Genomic DNA, 19,723 nt, shown 5'->3' with positions numbered 1-19,723 from the left:
TGTTGTAGCCTCTCCTGTTGCGGAGCACAGGCTCCGGACGCGCAGGCTCAGCGGCCATGGCTCACAGGCCCAGCCGTTCCGCGGCATGTGGGATCTTCCCGGACCGGGGCACAAACCCGTATCCCCTGCATCGGCAGGCAGGCGGACTCTCAACCACTGTGCCACCAGGGAAGCCCCCATTCCCACTTATTTTTTAAGGTCAAGTTTTCTTATGTAGGTTTGACTTTTTAAAAATGTTTTTAAGCTTTTCCTCTAAGATCAGTAACAAAGCAAGGATGTCTGCTTTCACCACTTCTATTCAACATAGTACTGGAAGTTCTAACAAGAGCAATTAAGCAAGAAAAAGAAATAAAATACATTCAAATTGAGAATGATAAAATAAAATTATTTATGTTTGCAGATGACATGATCTTAAATGTAGAAAATCATAAAGATTCTGCAAAAAAAATAAATGAATTCAACAAAATAACAGAATATAAAATTAAAACTCAATAATGTGTTTCTATGCACTAACAGTGAATAATCAGAAAAGGAAATCAGGAAGACAATTCCATTTTCAGTAGCTTCAAAAAGAATAAATACTTCGGAATTAACCAAGGAAGTGAAAGACTTGTATAATGGAAACTACAAAACATTGCTGAAAAAAGTTAAAGGAGACATATATAAATGGAAACACATCCCATGTTCATGCATTTGCAAGACTTGGAAAATGTCAATAGAACTGACCCTTGAGCAACATGGGTTTGAATTGCATGGGTCCACTTACACGCAGATTTTTTTTTCAATAAATATGTATTACAGTACTACATGATATGAAGTTGGTTGAAACTGTAAATGTGGAGCCTTGATTACAGAGGGTTGACTACAAAGTTATATGTGAATTTTCGACTATGTTGGGGGGGTGGCATCCCTAACCCCCCTGTTGTTCAAGGGTCAACTGTATTATCGAAAGCAATCTGTAGATGCAGTGCAATCCCTACCAAAATCCCAATGATGTTTGCAGAAATATAAAAACAACCCTAAAATTCATATGGAAGCTCAAGGGACCCCAAATAGTCAAAGCAATCTTGAAAAAGAATAAACCTGAAGAACTCACACTTCCTGATTTCAAAACCTACTATATAACAAAAATAAGAGTTGGTTCTTTGAAAAGATAAACAAAATTGACAAACCTTTAGCTAGACTAACCACGGAAAAAAGAGACGAGAACCAAATCAACAAAATTATAAATGAGAAAGGAGACATTAAGCTAATACCACAGAAACAAAAAGGATCATAAGAGGCTACTATGAACAACTATATGCAAACAAACTAGACAACCTAAAAAAATGGAAAAAAATCTTAGAAACATGCAACCAACCCGGACTGAATTAGGAAAAAACAGAAAATCTGAATAGACCAAACACTAGTAGGATACTGAATCAGTAATCAAAATCTCACAACTAAGAAAAGCCCAGTGCCAGATGGCTTCACAGGTGAACTTTAACAAACATTTAAAGAAGAATTAGGGACTTCCCTGGTGGTCCAGTGGCTAAGACTCTGTGCTCCCAATGCAGGGGGCCCAGATTCCACCCCTAGGTCCCACATGCTGCAACTAAAGATCCCACATGCCACAACAAAGATCCTGCATGCTGCAACTAAGACCTGGCATAGCCAAATAAATAAATATTTTTTAAAAAAAGAATTAACACCAATCCTTCTCAAACTCTTCCAAAAAATATAAGAGGAGAGAATACTCTAAAACACATTTTATGAGGCCTTATACCAAAGCTACAAAGAACACTACCAGAAAAGAAAACTACAGGACAATATCCCTGAAGAACATGGATGCAAAAACTCTCAACAAAATACTAGCAAACCAAATTCAGAAGCACATCAAAAATATCATTCACCATGATGAAGTGGGATTTATCCCTGGGATGCAAGGATGGTTCAATATATACAAAATCAATGTAATATATCAAATTAATAGAATGAATGAAAAAAACCCATATGATCATTTCAATAGATGCAGAAAAAGCATCTGACGAAACTGAACCTCCATTTATGGTTTAAAAAAACTCTTAAAAAACTAGCTATAGAAAGAATGTACCTAAACATAATAAAGGTCATATATAATAAGCCCACAACTAACATCACATCAATGGTGAAACACTTCCTCTAAAATCAGGAACAAGACAAGGGTGCTCACTCTCACCACTCCTATTCAACATAGTACAGGAAGTCCTAGCTAGAGCAATCAGGCAAGAAAAAGAAATAAAAGGCATCAGAATTCGAAAGGAAGAAAAAATTGTTCATATATGCAGATGACATCATTTTATATATAGAAAATCCTAAAGACTCCCCCACCAAAACTGCTAGAATAAATGAATTCAGTAAAGTTGTAGAATATAAAATCAGCATACACAAATCAGTAGCATTTCTATACACCAACAATGAATTATCTGCAAAAGAAATAAAATGATCCCATTTACAACAGCACCAAAACAACAAAACACCTAGGAATACATTTAACCAAGGAGGTGAAATACCTAATCACTGAAAACTATAAGACACTGATGAAAGAAATCGAAGAAGACACAAATGAATGGAAAGGTATCTTGTGTTCATGGACTGGAAGAATATATATACGAGTTGGGCTTCATTGGTGGCGCAGTGGTTTAGAGTCCTCCTGCTGATGCAGGGGACACGGGTTGGTGACCTGGTCCGGGAAGATCCCACATGCCGCAGAGCAGCTGGGCCCGTGAGCCATGGCCGCTGAGCCTGCACGTCCGGAGCCTGTGCCCCACAGCGGGAGAGGCCACAACAGTGAGAGGCCCACGTACCACAAAAAAAAAAAAAAAAAAAAGTCTATACCACAAAAGCCATCTATAGAATCAATGCAATCTCTATCAAGATTCTAATGGCATTTTTTATAGAAGTGGAAAAAACAATCCTAACATTTATATGGAACCACAAAAGAGCCTCTAGAGTCAAAGCAATTCTGAAAAAAAATAACAAAGTGGGAGGCATCACCCATCCTGATTTCCAGCTATATTTTAAAGCTATAGTAATCATAACAGTATGGTATTAGCATAAAAAAGACACAATGGAAACAGACCAATGGAACAGAATAGAGGCTCCAGAAATAAATCCATGCACAAACAGTCAACCAATATCTGACAAGGTAGTCAAGAATACTCACTGGAGTCTCTTCAACAAGTGGTGTTGGAAAAATTGGATATTCACATGTAAAAAAATGAAACTAGATCTCTATCCCTTACAAGAGTTAACTTGAAGGTGGTTCAAGATGACAACATAGGAAGATCCTGAAATCACCTCCTCCTTCAGACACACCGAATCTACAACTAAATTTGGGGTAATTTTCTTTGAAAAAGACCTACAAACTAGCTGAGCAACTCTTCACATTAGGCAAATGAGAAAAAGGAAACACGGAAGCACGTAGGAAAAGCTGAGACACAATCTTGCCAGAAACCCCACCCCTAGGGCAGTGACCCACAGTTGGGAGGGAACTCACAAACCTGGAGCTTCTCCCTGAGGAGCAAAAGGTTCCTACCTTACACGGGACACCACAACTTTTTTTTTTTTTTGGCTGTGTTGGGTTTTGTTGCTGCGCGTGGGCTTTCTCTAGTTGCAGCGAGCGGGGGCTACCCTTTGTTGTGATGCGCGGGCTTCTCATTGCAGCGGCTTCTCTTGCTGCGGAGCACGGGATCTAGGTGCGCGGGCTTCAGCAGTTGTGGTACTTGGGCTCAGTAGTTGTGGCTCATGGGCTCTAGAGCGCAGACTCAGTAGTTGTGGCGCACAGGCTTAGTTGCTCCACGTCATGTGGGATCTTCCCAGACTAGGGCTCAAACCTGTGTCCCCTACATTGGCAGGCGGATTCTTAACCACTGTGCCACCAGGGAAGTCCCTGGACACCACAACTTTTAGTATCTGCACCTGGGAGACAAGCCCCCAAAACATCTGGCTTTGAAAACCAACGGGGCTCACATTCATGAGACCCTAAGGGCTGTAGCAAACTGAGAAATGACTCTTAAAGGGCTCATGTGTGAATTTACTCACCCCAGGGCCCAGTGCAGAAGGAGCTATTTGAAAAGTACCCAAACTTTATACAAAAGAGATTCATTTGATAACCTTAAGGCATCAGCCAGAGGGGCAGGAGTCTTCTGGGATACTCTCTGGGGATGGAGGCTGTTGGGTGCCATTTTATGCTCCCCCTCTGCCTTGCTAAAGGCGGGGGGCATCATCTTTATTCCCATCCTCAGTGGGCACCATCTTCACACTCAGTCTCTTCTGTAATCCAGAGCACTGGCAGCTCCTGGAGGGGAGCTTTTACATGTCAGGTGCCCCCGTTTTTATGTCTGGTTCCCAGGTTTTTGTGGCTGCTGTCCAGGGGACACCCCTTCATCATTTAGCTCTGGTGGTCAGTGGGGCTTATACTTACAGGTCCCAAAGGACTGTAACCAATAAAGAAAGAGTTCGTAAACAGTTATGACCTTCAGGGCACAGCAAGAAGCAACAGACCCCAGGAGCTCAGTCTTTCTCTGAAAGCAGCCTAGTAGTTTATCATCATAGCTGCAGCCTGAGGGGAGTTGACTGTAAGCCTTTCCAGAGACCTCGAAGGGTGGGTGCCATCTCCATGCTCTTCCTCTTCTGCAACCCCAGAGCACCAGTAGAGCTCTTACACATGTCTGGTGCCCTGGACTTTGTGGTTTTCCCCCAGGGAATGCTTCTTGATCACTCGCCTCTGGTGGCCTGGGGGGCTTGTGTCCCTGAGACTCACAGCACAATAACAATTAGAGAGACAGTTTTTGGCAGACACCACACCCAGGGCACTGTGCAGACAGCAGACTGAAACACACCCCCAGTCTTTCTGTGAAAGAGGCCCACTTGCTTGTCCTGGAGCTTCTGCCTGAGGGGCAGGCTTCAAGTCTGGCACACATCCAGGTGCCTACAGAGGTGCTCTCAGGGAATGTAGGGCAGGGGACTCCGTCTTTATGTTCTCCCTCTGCCTTGTTCCAGCTTGCTTGTATCTCCCAGAGAAGAGCTTTACACTCATTTACAGCCCCAATTTTCACAACTTTCACCAAGGGGACACCTCCAAACTGACGGACTCTGGTGGCCAACAGGGCTTATGCTTGCAGGTCTGTAGAACTCTGCACAGTTGGATACTTTATAATTGCATACCTAAAAGCTGCTGCCTGAGGGTCTGGCTTCCAATCAGCCTGAATCTAGGTGCTGAGATCCTCCTCTTTGAGACATGAACAGGTCTTGGCACATCCTCAACTACTGGGAGCCATTAAAAGTAAAATAAGCTTGCTTGCACAATCATAAAGGTTTGAAAGACAACCAAGAGCTAGGGCAAGTGTGAATGACAAAGTTCATCTTCTACATGTGGCCATTCCTTCAAGACGAAGAGAGGTGGCTGTTTTATCTAATGCACAGAAACCAACACATAGTCAAACAAAGTGAGGAAACAGAATATGCTCCAAATGAAAGAACAGGAATAAACCTCAAAAAAAACCTTAATGAAAGAGATAAAGAATTTACCTGATAAAGAGTAATGGTCATAAAAATGCTCACCAAACTTGGGAGAAGAATAGATGAACATAGTGAGAACTTCAACACAGAGAAAATACAGAAATTAGCAAATAGAAGTCACAGAGCTAAAAAATACACTAACTGCACTGACACTAGGGGGGTTCAACAGTAGACTAGATGAAACAGAAGACAAGACCTGTGAACTTGAAAACAGGGCAGTGGGGCTCATGCAATCATATCAGCAAAAAGAAAAAAGAATTTAAAAAGTGAAGACAGGGAATTCCCTGGCAACCCAGTGCTTAGGACTCAGTGCTGTCACTGCCATAGCCTGGGTTCAGTCCCTGGTCGGGGAACTAAGATCCCACAAGCCACATGGCATGGCAAAAAAAACAAAAACAAAAACATGAAGACAGCTTAAGGAAATTATAGGACAACATCAAACACACTAACACTCTCATATAGGGGTCTCAAAAGGAGAAGAGAGAGAGAAAGAAAGGTGCAGAGAAGTTATTTGAAGATAGAATGGTGGAAAACTTCCCTAGCTTGGGGAAGGAAACAGACGTCCAGGTCCAGGAAGCACGGACAGTTCCAAATAAGATAAACATAAAGAGACCCACACAAAGACACATTATACTTAAAATGTCAAACGTTAAAGAGAAGAAGAGAGTCTTAAAAGGAGAAAGAGGACAACAACTTCTTCTATATAAGGGAACCCCCATAAGACTATCAGAACCTTTGCAGGCCAGAAGGGAGTGGCACAATATATTCAAGGTGATAAAAGAAAAAAACTTCCTGGCAAAGTTAATATTCAGAACTGAAGGAGAGAGAGAGTTTTGCAGACAAGCAAAAACCTAAAGGAGTTCATCACCACCAAACCAGGCTTACAAGAAATAAGGGACTGCTTTACACTGAAAAGAAAGGGTGCTAATTAGTAACAAGAAAACATATGAAAGTATAAATCTCACTGGTAAAGGTAAATATATAGTAAAGATAGCAGACCATTCACTTATAAAGCTAATATGAAGGTTAAAAGATAAAAGTAGTAAAAATAACTATAACTACAGTAATTAGTCAAGGGATACAGAAAATAAAAGACGTTAAATATGACATCAAAAACAAAAAACTTTGGGAGGGAGTAAAAATGTAGAGCTTTAGAGCGTGTTCAAACTTAAGTCATCAACTTATAATAGACTGTAACAACTATAAGTTATTATATGTAAGTCTCATGGTAACCACAAAGCAAAAACCTGTAGTAGATACACAAAAGACAGTGAGAAAGGAATCTAAGCATATTACTAAAGAAAGTCATCGAAGCACAAAGGAATAGAGCAAGAGATGAAGAAAGGAAGAGAGAGGAACTGCAAAACATCCAGAAAACAATTAACAAAATGGCAATAAGTATATACCTATCAATAATTACTTTAAATGCAAATGGACTAAATTCTCCAATCAAAAGACAGAGCAGCTGGATAAAAAAACAAACAAACAAAAAACACCCCGGTATATGCTTCCTATAAGAGACTCACTTTGGATATAAGGACATGTATAAACTGAAAGCGAAGAGATGGAAAAAGATATTCCATGCAAATGAGGAAACCAAAAGAAAGCTGGGGTAACTATACTTACATTAGACAAAATAAACTTTAAAACAAAGACTGTAAAGAAGAATAGCATTACATAATGAGAAAGGAGTCAATCTGACAAGAGAATATAACATTTGTAAATATTTATGCACCCAACATAGGAGCACTTAAATTTATAAAGCAAATACTAACAGATCTAAAGGGAAAAATAGCCAGCAATACAATAATAATAGGGGATTTTAATACCCCAATTACATCAATGATCATCCAGAGAGAAAATCAGTAAGGAAACATCAGCTTTAAAGGACACTTTAGACCATACGGCATTAACAGATATATACAAAACATTCCATCCAAAAGCAGTGGAACATAAATTCTTCTTAAGGGCACATGCAACATTTTTCAGGATAAATCATATGCTATGCCACAAAACAAGTCTTAGTAAATTTAAGAATACTGAAATCATATCAAGCATCTTTTGTGACCACAATGGTATGAAACGAAATCAATTATAAGAAGAAAACTGGAAAATTCACAAATATATGAAGATTAACAACATGCTGATAAACCAGTGGGCTAATGAAGAAATCAAAAGTGAAATTAAAAATACCTGAGACAGGGCTTCCCTCATGGTGCAGTGGTTGAGAGTCCGCCTGCCGATGCAGGGGACACGGGTTCGTGCCCCAGTCCGGGAAGATCCCACATGCTGCAGAGTGGCTAGGCCCGTGAGTCATGGCCGCTGAGCCTGCGCATCCGGAGCCTGTGCTCCGCAACAGGAGAGGCCACAACAGTGAGAGGCCCGCATACTGCAAAAAAAAAAAACAAAACAAAAAAACCTGAGACAAATGAAAACTGAAATACAACATACCAAAATTTATGGGATGCAGTAAAAGCAAGTCTAAGAGGGAAATACAGTGATAAATATTTGCCTCAAGAAACAACAACAACCTCAAACAAATAACTTTATACCTCAAAAAACTGGAAAAAGAAAAACAAAGCCCAAAGTTAGTAGAAAGAAGGAAATAAAGATCAGAGTGGAAATAAATGGAATACAGACTAAAAAGACAAGAGAAAAGATCAATAAAACTAAGAGCTAGAAGTTGGTTCTTTGAAAAGATAAACAAAATTGGCCAACATTCAACCAGACTGACCAAAATAAAGAGAGGAATCAAAAAATAAGATCAGAAATTAAAAAGGAGACATTACAACTGATCCAAAGGATGGTAGGAGACTACTATGAACAACTATAGAACAAACTGGAGAACCTAGAAAAAATGAGTAAATTCCTAGAAACATACAACCTTCCAAAACTGAATTATGAAGAAATATAAAACCTGAATAGACCAACCATTAATAAGGAGACTGAATCAGTAATCAAACACTTCCCAACAAAAAAAAGTCTAGGGCAAGACAACTTCACTGGTGAATTCTACCAAAACATTCAAGGAATAAGTATCATTCCTATTCAAACTCTTCCAGAAATAAGAGGAAGAAACACTTCCAAACTCATTTTATGAGACCAGCATTACCCTGATAATGCAAAACCAGATAAGGACGCTACAAGAAAATTACAGACCAATATCACTAATGAACACAGACGCAAAAATCCTCAATAAAATATGAGCAAGCCAAATTCAACTATACATTAAAATGATCATATCCATTATCAAATGGGATCATTCCAGGGATGCAATCATGGTTCAAAGTCTTCAAATCAATCAATGTTACACCACATTAACAAAATGAAGGATAAAAATCATACATGCAGAAAAAGCATTTGACAAAATTCAACATCTGTTTATGGTAAAAACTCTCAACCAAGTGGGTAGAGAGGAAATATACCTCAACATAATAAAGGCCATCTATGACAAGGCCACAGCTAACATCATACGCAATTGTGAAAAGCTGAAAGCTTTTTCTCTAAGATGAGAAACAAGATAAAGATGCCTACTCTCACCACTTCTTTTTCAACATGGTATTAGAAGTCCTAGCCAGAACAATTAGGCAAGAAAAAAAATAAAAGGTATCCAAATCAGAAAGGAAGAAGTAAAACTGTTACTGTTGGCAGATGACATATTATATATAGAAAATCCAAAAGACCCCACCAAGAAAACTACTAAACTAATAAACGAATTCAGTAAAGTTGCAGGATACAATATCAATATACAAAATCTGTTGCATTTCTACAAACTAATAACTATCAGAAAGACAAATTAAGGAAATAATCCCATTTAAAATTGCATCAAAAAAGGGACTTCCCTGGTGGTGCAGTGGTTAAGAATCCGCCTGCCAATGCAGGGGACACAGGTTTGAGCCCTGGTCCAGGAAGATCTCACATGCCGCGGAGCAACTAAGCCCGTGAGCCATAACTACTGAGCCTGCAATCTAGAGCCCGCAAGCCACAACTACTGAACCCGTGCACCACAACTACTGAAGCCCGTGTGCCTAGAGTCCGTGCTCTGCAACAAGAGAAGCCACGGTAATGAGAAGCCTGTGCACTGCAATAAGAGTAGCCCCCACTCACCACAACTAGAGAAAGCCCGCACGCAGCAACGAAGACCCAACGCAACCAAAAAAAAAAAAATTGCATCAAAAAAAATAACATACTTAGGACTAAATTTAACCACGTAGGCGAAAGACCTATACACCAAAAACTATTAAGACATTGATGAAAGAAATCAAAGACACAAATAAAATGGAAAGATATTCCATGTTCATGGATTGGAAGAATTAATATTGTTAAAATGTCCAAGCTGGGGCTTCCCTGGTGGCACAGTGGTTGAGAATCTGCCTGCCAATGCAGGGGACACGGGTTCAAGCCCTGGTCTGGGAAGATCCCACCTGCCACGGAGCAACTGGGCCCGTGAGCCACAACTACTGAGCCTGCACGTCTGGAGCCTGTGCTCTGCAACAAGAGAGGCCGAGAGAGTGAGAGGCCTGCGGCCGCAATGAAGAATGGCCCCCACTCACCGCAACTAGAGAAAGCCCTCCCACAGAAACGAAGACCCAACACAGCCAAAAATAAATAAATAAATAAATAAATTTATTAAAAAAAGAATGTCCGAGCTACCCAAAACAATATACAGATTCAATGCAATCCCTATCAAAATTCCAATGGCACTTTCCACAGAAATAGGAAAAAATAATCCTAGTATTTATATGAAACTATGAAGACCATGAATAGCCAAAGAAATGTTGAGAAAGAAGAACAAAGCTGGAGGCATTATACTTCCTGATTTCAAACTATATTACAATGCGGTAGCAATAAAAATAGAATGGTATTGAATAAAAACATCACATATGTCAATGGAACAGAATAGAGTCCAGAAATAAACCCACTCATATATGGTCAATTATTTTATGACACAGGAGCCAAAAATATGCAATGGGGAAAGGACGTTCTCTTCAATAAACGGTGTTGGGAAAACTGGACAGCTACCTGCAAAATAATGAAACTAGACCCCTATCTTATACCATACACAAAAACTAACTCAAAATAGATTGAGTTGAATGTAACATCTGAAAACAATAAAATTCTTAGAAGAAAACATAGGCAGTAAGCTTCTTAACATCAATCTTGGCAATGACTTTCTAGATCTGACACCAAAAGCAAAGGCAACAGAAGCAAAAATAAACTCAGACTAAAAAGGTTCTGCACAGCAAAGAAAATCATCAACAAAATGAAAGGCAACTTATGGAATGGAAGAAAATATTTGCAAATCATATATCTGATAATGGGATTAAAATCCAAAATATATTTAAAAAAACTCATACAACTCAACAGAAAAAAACCCAAATAATCCAATTTAAAAAATGGGCAAAGGACCTGAACAGACATTTTTCCAAAGAAGATATATGAATGGCCAACAGGTACATGAAAAGATGGTCAGCATCATTATAATCATTAAGGAAATGCAAATCAAAAACCCGAGAGATCACTTCACACCTGTTAGAATGGCTAGATTCAGAAAGACAAGAGATGACAAATGCTGGCAAAGATGTGAAGAAAAGGACTCCTGTGGACGGTTAGTGGGACTGTAAACTGGTACAGCTGCTATGGAAAACAGTACGGAGGTTCCTAAAAAAATTAAATATAGATTTACCATACGATCCAGCAATCCCACCTCGGGGTATATACCCAAAAGAACTGAAAGCAGGGACTTGGAGTGATACTTGTACACCCATGTTCACAGGAGCATTATTCACAATAGCTAAAACACGGAAGCAACCCAAGTGTCCATCCACTGATGAATGGATAAGCAAAATTCAATATATACATACAATGGAATATTATTCAGCTTTAAAAAGGAAGGAAATTCCGCAATGTGCTACAACATGGTTGAATCTTGAGGACATTATGCTAAGTGAAATAAGCCAGTCACAAAAAGACAGATACTGTATGATTCCACTTAGAGTAGTCAAAATAATAAAGACAGAAAATAGAATTAGGTTTGCCAGGGGCTAGAGGGAGGGAGAATGGAAAATTATAGGTATAGAGTCAGATTTACAAGATGAAGAGAGCTACGGGGATGGATGGCGGTGAGGACTGCACAACAAAGTGAATGTATTTAATAAAATTAATTAAATTGTACTCAACTGTGCACTTAAAAATGGCTAAGATAGGGCCTCCCTGGTGGCGCAGTGGTTGAGAGTCCGCCTGCCGATGCAGGGGATACGGGTTCGTGCCCCGGTCTGGGAGGATCCCATATGCCGCGGAGCGGCTGGGCCCGTGAGCCGTGGCCGCTGGGCCTGCGCGTCCGGAGCCTGTGCTCCGCAACGGGAGAGGCCACAACAGTGAGAGGCCCGCATACCACAAAAAGAAAAAAAAAAAAAAAAAAAAAAAAAAAAAAAATGGCTAAGATGGTAAATTTTATGTTGTGTATTTTAACACAAAAAATTTAATTATGAAATTAACATATGCTCATCATAACAAAAAGTAATTACAGACATTAACAAATACCCAGTCTCCCCCGCTCCTCAAAGTTGTACTAATTATTTAAGCTCCTATCAAATTACAGAGAAGCCATTAGCTTACATTGCTGAGCCAGCATTTTCTGAGAAGGGGAGAAAATTCCTTCAGCAGAATGAAGAGCATAATTAAAATACTACTTCTGTCTAAGAAGCAATGTATAAAGTAAAGAAATTATTTCTCATGCAGAAATGAACAAGAAAAATATGTAAGTCTCAGACACATGGACTGAAAGCCAAGGTCTGGAGGGACAGGCAGGGCATAGAGGGCTACTGCTGAGCGTTTAGTAGATGGCCTGTGTGTTTGCTTCCTGAAGCTTATGCCCCAACCCGATGGAGACTTAGGGGAAACAACTCTTATTAAAGTAGTGGTAGAAGGGGGCAAAAGATGAGACGACAGTGAGGAAGATACCTTTATAGACCCTTTTACATGCATCACCTGAACCTCAAAATTACTCTGTAACGTCATACAGGGAAAATGTTCTTATTCTGATTTTATGGAGTAAGAGGATTTCTAGGAAGTGCCTCGTCCAGGTCATCCAGCCCTTTGAAGCCTTCCACGCCTGCAACCTGGGCACCATCCAGTTTACCTGACACGCTGCCTCATGTAGGAACAATCATGCTGCGCCAGCTCCTTCTGAATGGGGTGAGATGGGGTTGAGCCAATGAACTGCTGATGCATCAATGATAATGAATCAACACAGCAGCTAACTGAGCCCAAAACAGAAATTCCTGACGTGTTTGTGGCGCAGGGACTGTCAGTATCCCCTGGTGACAAATTCTCTCCCCAGGAAGGGAAATGTCTTACCACAAATGTCATAAAGCATCTGTCCAATGTATTTCTCAGTGTGAAAGATTATGCTTATCAAATAACTTTTTTTTTTTTTTTTTGCTGTTCACGGGCCTCTCACTGTTGTGGCCTCTCCCGTTGCGGAACACAGGCTCTGGACGCGCAGGCTCAGCGGCCATGGCTCACGGGCCCAGCCGCTCCGCGGCATGTGGGACCTTGCCAGACCGCGGCACGAACCCGCGTCCCTTGGATCGGCAGGCGGACTCTCAACCACTGTGCCAGCAGGGAAGCCCTTATCAAATAACTTTAAAGATCACCTCCTTGTCTTTCCAGAAGAGTTGGAGTCAATGTGAAAAAAATTTTGCGTGCACAGAACGGGGCTTCTAAACAGAGATGGGCATACATACACATTTTACCTATTTTCCAACTGATTTTACAATATAGGCAATTAAGTAATCAAGGAATTAATGAATTTCTGGTGCACAAGAAAACCACATAAGCTCGAAATTTTAGTTCTTCTGCAGTCTCCCGCTTTCTTTTCTGTCACCCTGACTTCCTCACTTCTCTTTAGCGACCCCCCAGCCGACTTGGCTACTGGGGCCACAATCTCACCCCCTCTCACCAGCTCAACAAGATACTGCACAACTCGGCTGCAATACTACACTTCACCGGTAGATGTCGCAGCCCTAACACTTGACAGAGTCTACGTTCACATTACTGACAAGCAAACCAGCAGCCATTTAGCGCCTACTGTATACTCGCCGACAATTATGCTAGGCGCTTTCAGGTCAATACCGCACCGGTGGGCTCATCTGGGAAACGAGTGAGGATTCGATTCGTTAAATCGTATAAAGTGTTTTGCATAATGACTAAATCGTAGTGTCAAATTATTACCGGCCCAAGGTGAGGCGGCGGAGACCACCCGGGGTCCACCGCAGCCGTCTCAGCAGCGAGGTCGGCGTCTGGGCCCAGGGCTTGCTTTCCATCCAGTTGGGGCACTTGTCCTTTTTCCTGTCGCCTACCACCAAGCTGCTGGTACGTCCTCCAAGTTGGGATCCGGAATTTGGCTCCCCTCTGGCAAAGTGGCGGTGGTGTTGGTGGGTGGAGGAAAGGGTGTCACAGCTGGGGCGGGTCCAGGTCGGGGCAGCCTCATCACCGCTTTCCTGCGGGCACTTCTAAAAGGCGGGCAGCCTGGGAGGTGGCACGGTGGGGCGCAAGAGGTCGCGCTCCTAAGGTCTAAACTCAACACAAACTTTCCTCCTTTGACTTCCGGGCCTGCGCTCTACCTGCCCGCGAGACCGACCCCAGCACCTGAGGCACGCGGGCTTGGCCCTACCGCCACGGAGCCGGGCGGGGCCTCGGCAGCACCTGGGAGGCTGCACATTCCTGGGGCCGCCAGTCTCAGGCTGGTGGGTTTCGCTGGGCCCCCAGCGTACCCGGGTCGACTTCGGCGGGCAGGGCGCCCCGGTCACCCGCCTCCCGGGGGAAGCGCAGGCCGGGACCCACGCTCCAGCGCTCCGGGCCGCACTTGGCGTTGGGGCCCTGTGGCCGACGCACACGCGCAGAGAGGAGCCAAGTGCTGGGGCCCCAAGCGCGCGGAGGCTGCGCTCGGCGTAGGCGCGCGGCGGCCGCCCCAGGTGCCGGCAGCCGGGTCGCCCCCTCCCCCTACGCACGTGCGGGCAGCCGCGCCCGCGCCCGGGCGCCTGGCCCCAGCACCGCGAGGCGGCGCGCCAACCGCCCAGGGCCGCCGAGGGGCGGAGCCGCTGTCCGCATTGTTCCTCCCCGAGCGGCGGGCCCTCCCCTTCCCCCAGTCCCGGGCGGGGCGCGGGGCCGCCGAAGCCGCGGAACGTGGGCTCGCGCCCCGCCTTTGTCTCCCGGGCGCGAGCCGCCGCAGCCCCGCGCCCGCCGCTCGCTGCCAGAGCCGCTTTGTGACGCGGCGCGGGGGACGGGGACGCGGGGCGCGGACCCGGCGGGCGCAGCCTCAGCATGGACGTGACCGTCTCGGAGCTCATGGAGCTCTTCCTGCAGAGCCCGCTGGTGACCTGGGTGAGTGTGCCCGGCCCCTCGCCCCATTGTTGGGGCACTAGCTCCTCTCCCGCCCGCCTGCAGTCGCAGCAGACCCGACCCGGCTGGGGCCCCGGAAAGCTCTTGGACGCAGAGGATTCATCAGGTGCCCCCAGCCGGTCATCAAGTGTCCCGGAGTCCGGGGGTATTTCCAGCTCTGGAGCCGGCGCGCCCGGTGCAGGACCCCGCCGCGCTCTCGGCCCGGCTAGGGGCTGAGCGGGTACACCTGTTCCCACCGGGGCGTAGGGCCGGAGGCCCTGGAGCGACACTCTTCCGGTGCTCACCCTGGCCCCCCATGGCTTTGACCATTCGAGAAAAGGACCCATTCCCCAAAATATCCTCGTGTAGTTTCTGAACCCCTGAGACCAGCGGGTGGATGGCGGTGGGGATTAGGGGGTTCTCAGTGAGAACGTGTACAGGCTGCGCTGGGCGCACTGATTTCCAATGGGTTTGAGACGTGAGAAATTTATTGAAAAGTCCCTTTTATTTTTTTTTCCCCCTCTGACACGCCGGAGAAAAGTGGCGAGGAAGTTTTCTTTTTGCTGTCTCGCGTCTGTTGCTTGGCGCGGGGAGGGGAGCGAGGCCCTGGAGAAGGGAAGGGTGCTGTTGAAGGGTGGGTGGTCTTGGGTGACCCCCTCCTGCCCACAGGGGCTCTGCCCGCTCGGAGAGCTTTAGACTGTGCGCGTGGAGGTGACTTTTCCTGCCTTTCTCTCCGCGTCCCCTCCCCGCAGGTGAAAACTTTTGGCCCCTTCGGAAGCGGCAACCAGGACAACCTGACAATGTACATGGATTTAGCGGACGGCATCTTTTTGAACCAAATCATGTTGCAAATGTAAGTTATATTCGGGGAGGAAGGAAGGAGGGAATGGTGCCTCAGCAAGTCGAACTTTAAGGTTGTAAAAATGGAATGTGAAGTTGCAGTGGAGGGTTCTTTGCACATCGGGCCACTGGTTATCTCAGCATTAACGTGTCTTTTCGTCGTTTGTGGGGTATGGAGAACTCCAGGACAGTGGGTTGGCAGCTTGTTTGATGAAAGGAATTTGAAATTGAGTGACTGTCATCCACATGGTGTAGATAGTGCAGTTGACTTCGAACTCAGGGACTTGATTGTTGTTTGAGTAATGACACGAAAAAAACCCTTTCTTTTTGGGGGCAAGGAACTGTAACGGAGAGTGTCTGGTTACAGGAAATGTCGGGTGGGACCAGAGCCTCCGTGAGTGACTATAAAGTTTCATTCGAGGTCAGGACGCCTGTGTTTCTGAGCTCCCCTTCATCTTCCGTTTTCGGTTGCCCCAGAGCAAGTACAGTTGGTGAAGTCCCTTCTCAGGAACTGGATCGAAAGTCACTGTGTTGGGAGAGGCGCAGGGAGCCAGAATACTGTGGTGCTGTTTGTCTTGAAGCTTAAACAGGGTCTTGGTGGAAGTTACACTTGCTAGCATGTTGGTCTGACCACATCCTTTCCTGTTGCTGAATTCTGCAGAGCCTGTCTGATTGACAGCCTGCCACATGTAGGTGTTGGCTCCTGCCGCTGCTTTCTGTTTTTAACTCACGAGCTGCAAGGAACATATTGGCACTGAGTGTCAGTATGATTCACAGGCACTTGAAGCAAAATAAAACATCCTGATGTTCTCTGTGGATCAGGCCCTTATGCTCACCTACTCACCTGCAACTAAGCAAGTTGTCATACTGGAGCATGAACCCGTTAGCTGATGAGAATCAGCTTCGTTTTTGGCCCGCGTGGGAGGAGTAACAGTCAGCTTTGGTATATTCAGAAAGTGGTTTAAATACATCTACCTACAAAGATCTATTTTAAAAAATTTCCCGAGAACATTGCTTCTTTGGTTTAAGAAGTTACCTGATGTCGTGCTCTGGGAGAGACATCTCAGTCTTAATGTTTTTTTTTGTTTGTTTGTTTTTTTAAGGCACTACCACTGTTACCAGTCTTGAGTTTGATTAGATTCTAAAGAGACAAATCTGTTGTCAGCTTTGGCAGCACCTCTCCGAGAACATTGGTGAGAGGGAGTTTTCCTCGGGTTGTCTTGTGGCATATTCAGGTTCTGGCACCTCTTCCCCCCTCATCCTGTTAGACCCCGAAAATTGCTGGATTCCATGGGTACAGCAACTAGTGAAACTTAGAGCTGTCCTGTTTAATTAAAAAAAAGCAGCAGTGTCCCCCAGCCTTTTCATTCAGCTTTTACACCCAGGCGAGGGGAGAACAAAAGCCCTGGGACTGTTTCTCTTTCTTCCCTGACCTTTGGAATTCCTGAAGCGTTTACCACTTGCCTGTAAATCAGGAAACCCTGTTGGACCATTCCTTTGAGAAATGCCAGCTCATCACTTGTTCACACTCGGCTCGCGGCTAAATTCAGTTTGAAGGGCTTCTCCCTTTCCCTTGACACTTTTAAACGTTATTTTCTCCTCTGTGCTTCACCGAGGTAATCTTGCTGGAAGTGGGAACTGATATGTTTGCAGCTCTTCAGGCCTCAAGCAGTGCTTCTGGGTCCTCTGGCCAGGGTTGGACACCGAGGAGGGGACAGTGGGGAAGACGGGTGGCTTTCCAGAAGGAGGAAATCAAGGAGGGAGAGGCACAAGCAGCGCGCAGTTTACTGACTGAGTGATCGCAATAATCCTGCTCCAGGTGATAGAAATCAGAGCATTGTTTGCTCTTGAAAGTGGGCAGGGCTTGACTGGAAAGGGGGCACGAGTGAACTTCTGAGGGTGGTAGAAATGTTCCATCTATTGACTGGAGTATATTTCATCTTTCAAAACTCATCAAGGTGTAACTTAAGATATATGCATTTCACCCTAAATGTAAAAGTTACCTCAAGGGGACTTCCTGGGTGGTCCAGTGGTTAAGACTGTGCTTCTAATGTAGGGGGTGCAGATTCGATCCCTGGTCGGGGAACTAAGATCCCACATAAAAAATTACCTCAAGAAAAAAAAAAAAAACAACGAATTTCAACCCTAGTGTTGAAAGCCTAGATAGCCAGCTTGGGTTCAAATCCTAGGTCTCTCTCATGCACGCTTTGTGACGCTGGGCACATCACTCAACCTCTCAGTTTCCTCACCTGTAAAGCTGGAGGGAAAGTACCTTCCTTAAGAGATGGCTGTGAGGATTAAATGATGTTAGTAATTAGCACAGTGCCTGCCACTTAATAGGTATTGGCGTTGGTTATGTAGTTATGTATCCACCTTCTTAATCCAGAAAGGATTTGGGGCACCCCCTAAGAGTTCTTTTTTTTTTTTTTTCTTTTCTGTCTACTTTTCTCCTACATTCCTAGTCTCCTAGATTACCACATACTTCTTAGCCTTAGCTCTCTCCCAACAAGATCTAGGGCAAAACTGGACTCTGGGACCCATATCCTAGCCCCACATCTAATACTACTTAAGCCAAGCCTGTTTTCACTTCTCCCAAGTGGAGGCATGTTGGGCTAACTAGCAGGTGGGTGATAAGGCTGTTCTGCCTTATCTCCCACGCTAGTAGCCCCAGCTGTGTTCAGTTCGCCTATTTTGATAAATTCTCTCCAAGTTGGTAGGACCTGAGAAAATTGCAGAGAGCAGTGTGCTAACCTGTTGCTGGAGTTCAGATAAGAGGCGTGTTACCTAACACTTCAGAGCCATATGGAGGCTGGCTGGGGGTCACGTGACTGCACCTGGGCATTGTCTCTGGCAACTGAAGAAGGCTGCGGTAGTAGTCTCTGGGCCCTGGCCTCCTAGTGACATCAGTGCCTGGAAGCTGGAAAGCCCTGTAGGCTCAGCTTTCAGGGGAGGCCCAGGTCTAGGAGAATTCCTGAATGAAAGTGAGGCATTGAGTGGCGTGGATGGAGATGCTTGGGAAAACTTGCTGAATAGCTCCTCTGTAAATGCAGTGTCTCTGGGTACCTACTGGTAGTCAAGGGAAAAACTAGGTGTCTGATTCACTTTGGACACATTTTTCACGGTCTCATAGGAAAATCAAGAGCTTCGACTCTAGCATCAGGTAGACAAGTTCAAATTCTCCCTCTGCCACTTACAGTGCTCTTATCTTGGGCAAGTTACTTGAACTCTCTAAGCCTCAATCTCCTGATTTGTAATAAGGGGGATGGTATTCTATGGATTTGGGGAGGATTAAATAAGATTATGCATCATGCATGTATAGGAAATGCCCAACAAATGTCAATCATCATTATTGTTAGCGTGCAGCCCAGAGCTGGGTTTGTGTGTGTGTGCCCACGTGCGTGTGATGGTGTACATCTGTGTACGTGAGAGTGGACACCTGAATTGATGCAATGGCTGTTGAGTTCAGCTGAGAACTTAGGACTGGCTGGGGCTGAGAGCTTGTGCCTAGGCAAGGCCTGCGTTAAATCCAGCACTGTTTGCTTTGTTCAGACTCCTTTCTAACCCCTTGTACTAGCTGCAAAATTATGGATAATATATTAGTTATTCAGAAGTTGGAAATAGCCTCAGACCAATGCGAGAGTTTCTTAGGCTTCTCAAAAGCGTTTGAATGATCATTTTTTTCCTTAGTGTGCTGGAAGAGGAGTTATGTTCCCATTTTGCAGATGTAAAAGCTGAGGATAAAGGGGCAGATACTGATTAGTTGAATGAGTTTGTGTTGGTGCTAGAGAGTTGGAGCAAAAAAGATTTTTACTCATGAACTTGAGTGATGTTCTTTCATGGCTGCAGCATATGACACTCTTCATGGGGCCTTTGAGTCTGTAAAAAATTACACAAAAACATTCACGTTTGTTGGAGGGAGGTCGGAACATACAGATGAGCAAAACAAACATTGCCTGTA

General features: G+C 44.2%; 1 protein-coding gene across 3 annotated transcripts in view; it reads left to right on the top strand.

Moving 5' to 3' along the window:
• Positions 1 to 14,705: 14,705 nt before the first annotated feature.
• CCDC88C (coiled-coil domain containing 88C) overlaps positions 14,706 to 19,723 on the top strand; it is a 127,019-nt gene continuing 122,001 nt past the window's right edge. For all 3 annotated transcript variants that reach the window (XR_014015488.1, XM_081230312.1, XM_081230313.1), the window contains exons 1-2: positions 14,706 to 14,928; positions 15,678 to 15,778. Coding sequence is in view for 2 of the 3 variants with exons in the window: in XM_081230312.1 (XP_081086438.1) it covers positions 14,869 to 14,928; positions 15,678 to 15,778 (161 nt within the window). In the remaining variant the exon portion in view is untranslated. The remainder of the gene's footprint in view (positions 14,929 to 15,677; positions 15,779 to 19,723) is intronic.

The sequence above is a fragment of the Mesoplodon bidens genome (assembly GCF_964165515.1).
Source record: "Mesoplodon bidens genome assembly, chromosome: 3".
Classification (NCBI taxonomy): Eukaryota; Metazoa; Chordata; class Mammalia; order Artiodactyla; family Ziphiidae; genus Mesoplodon; species Mesoplodon bidens.
The sequence above is the reverse complement of the archived record's forward strand: the minus strand, read 5'-3'. Positions and strand labels throughout refer to the sequence as shown.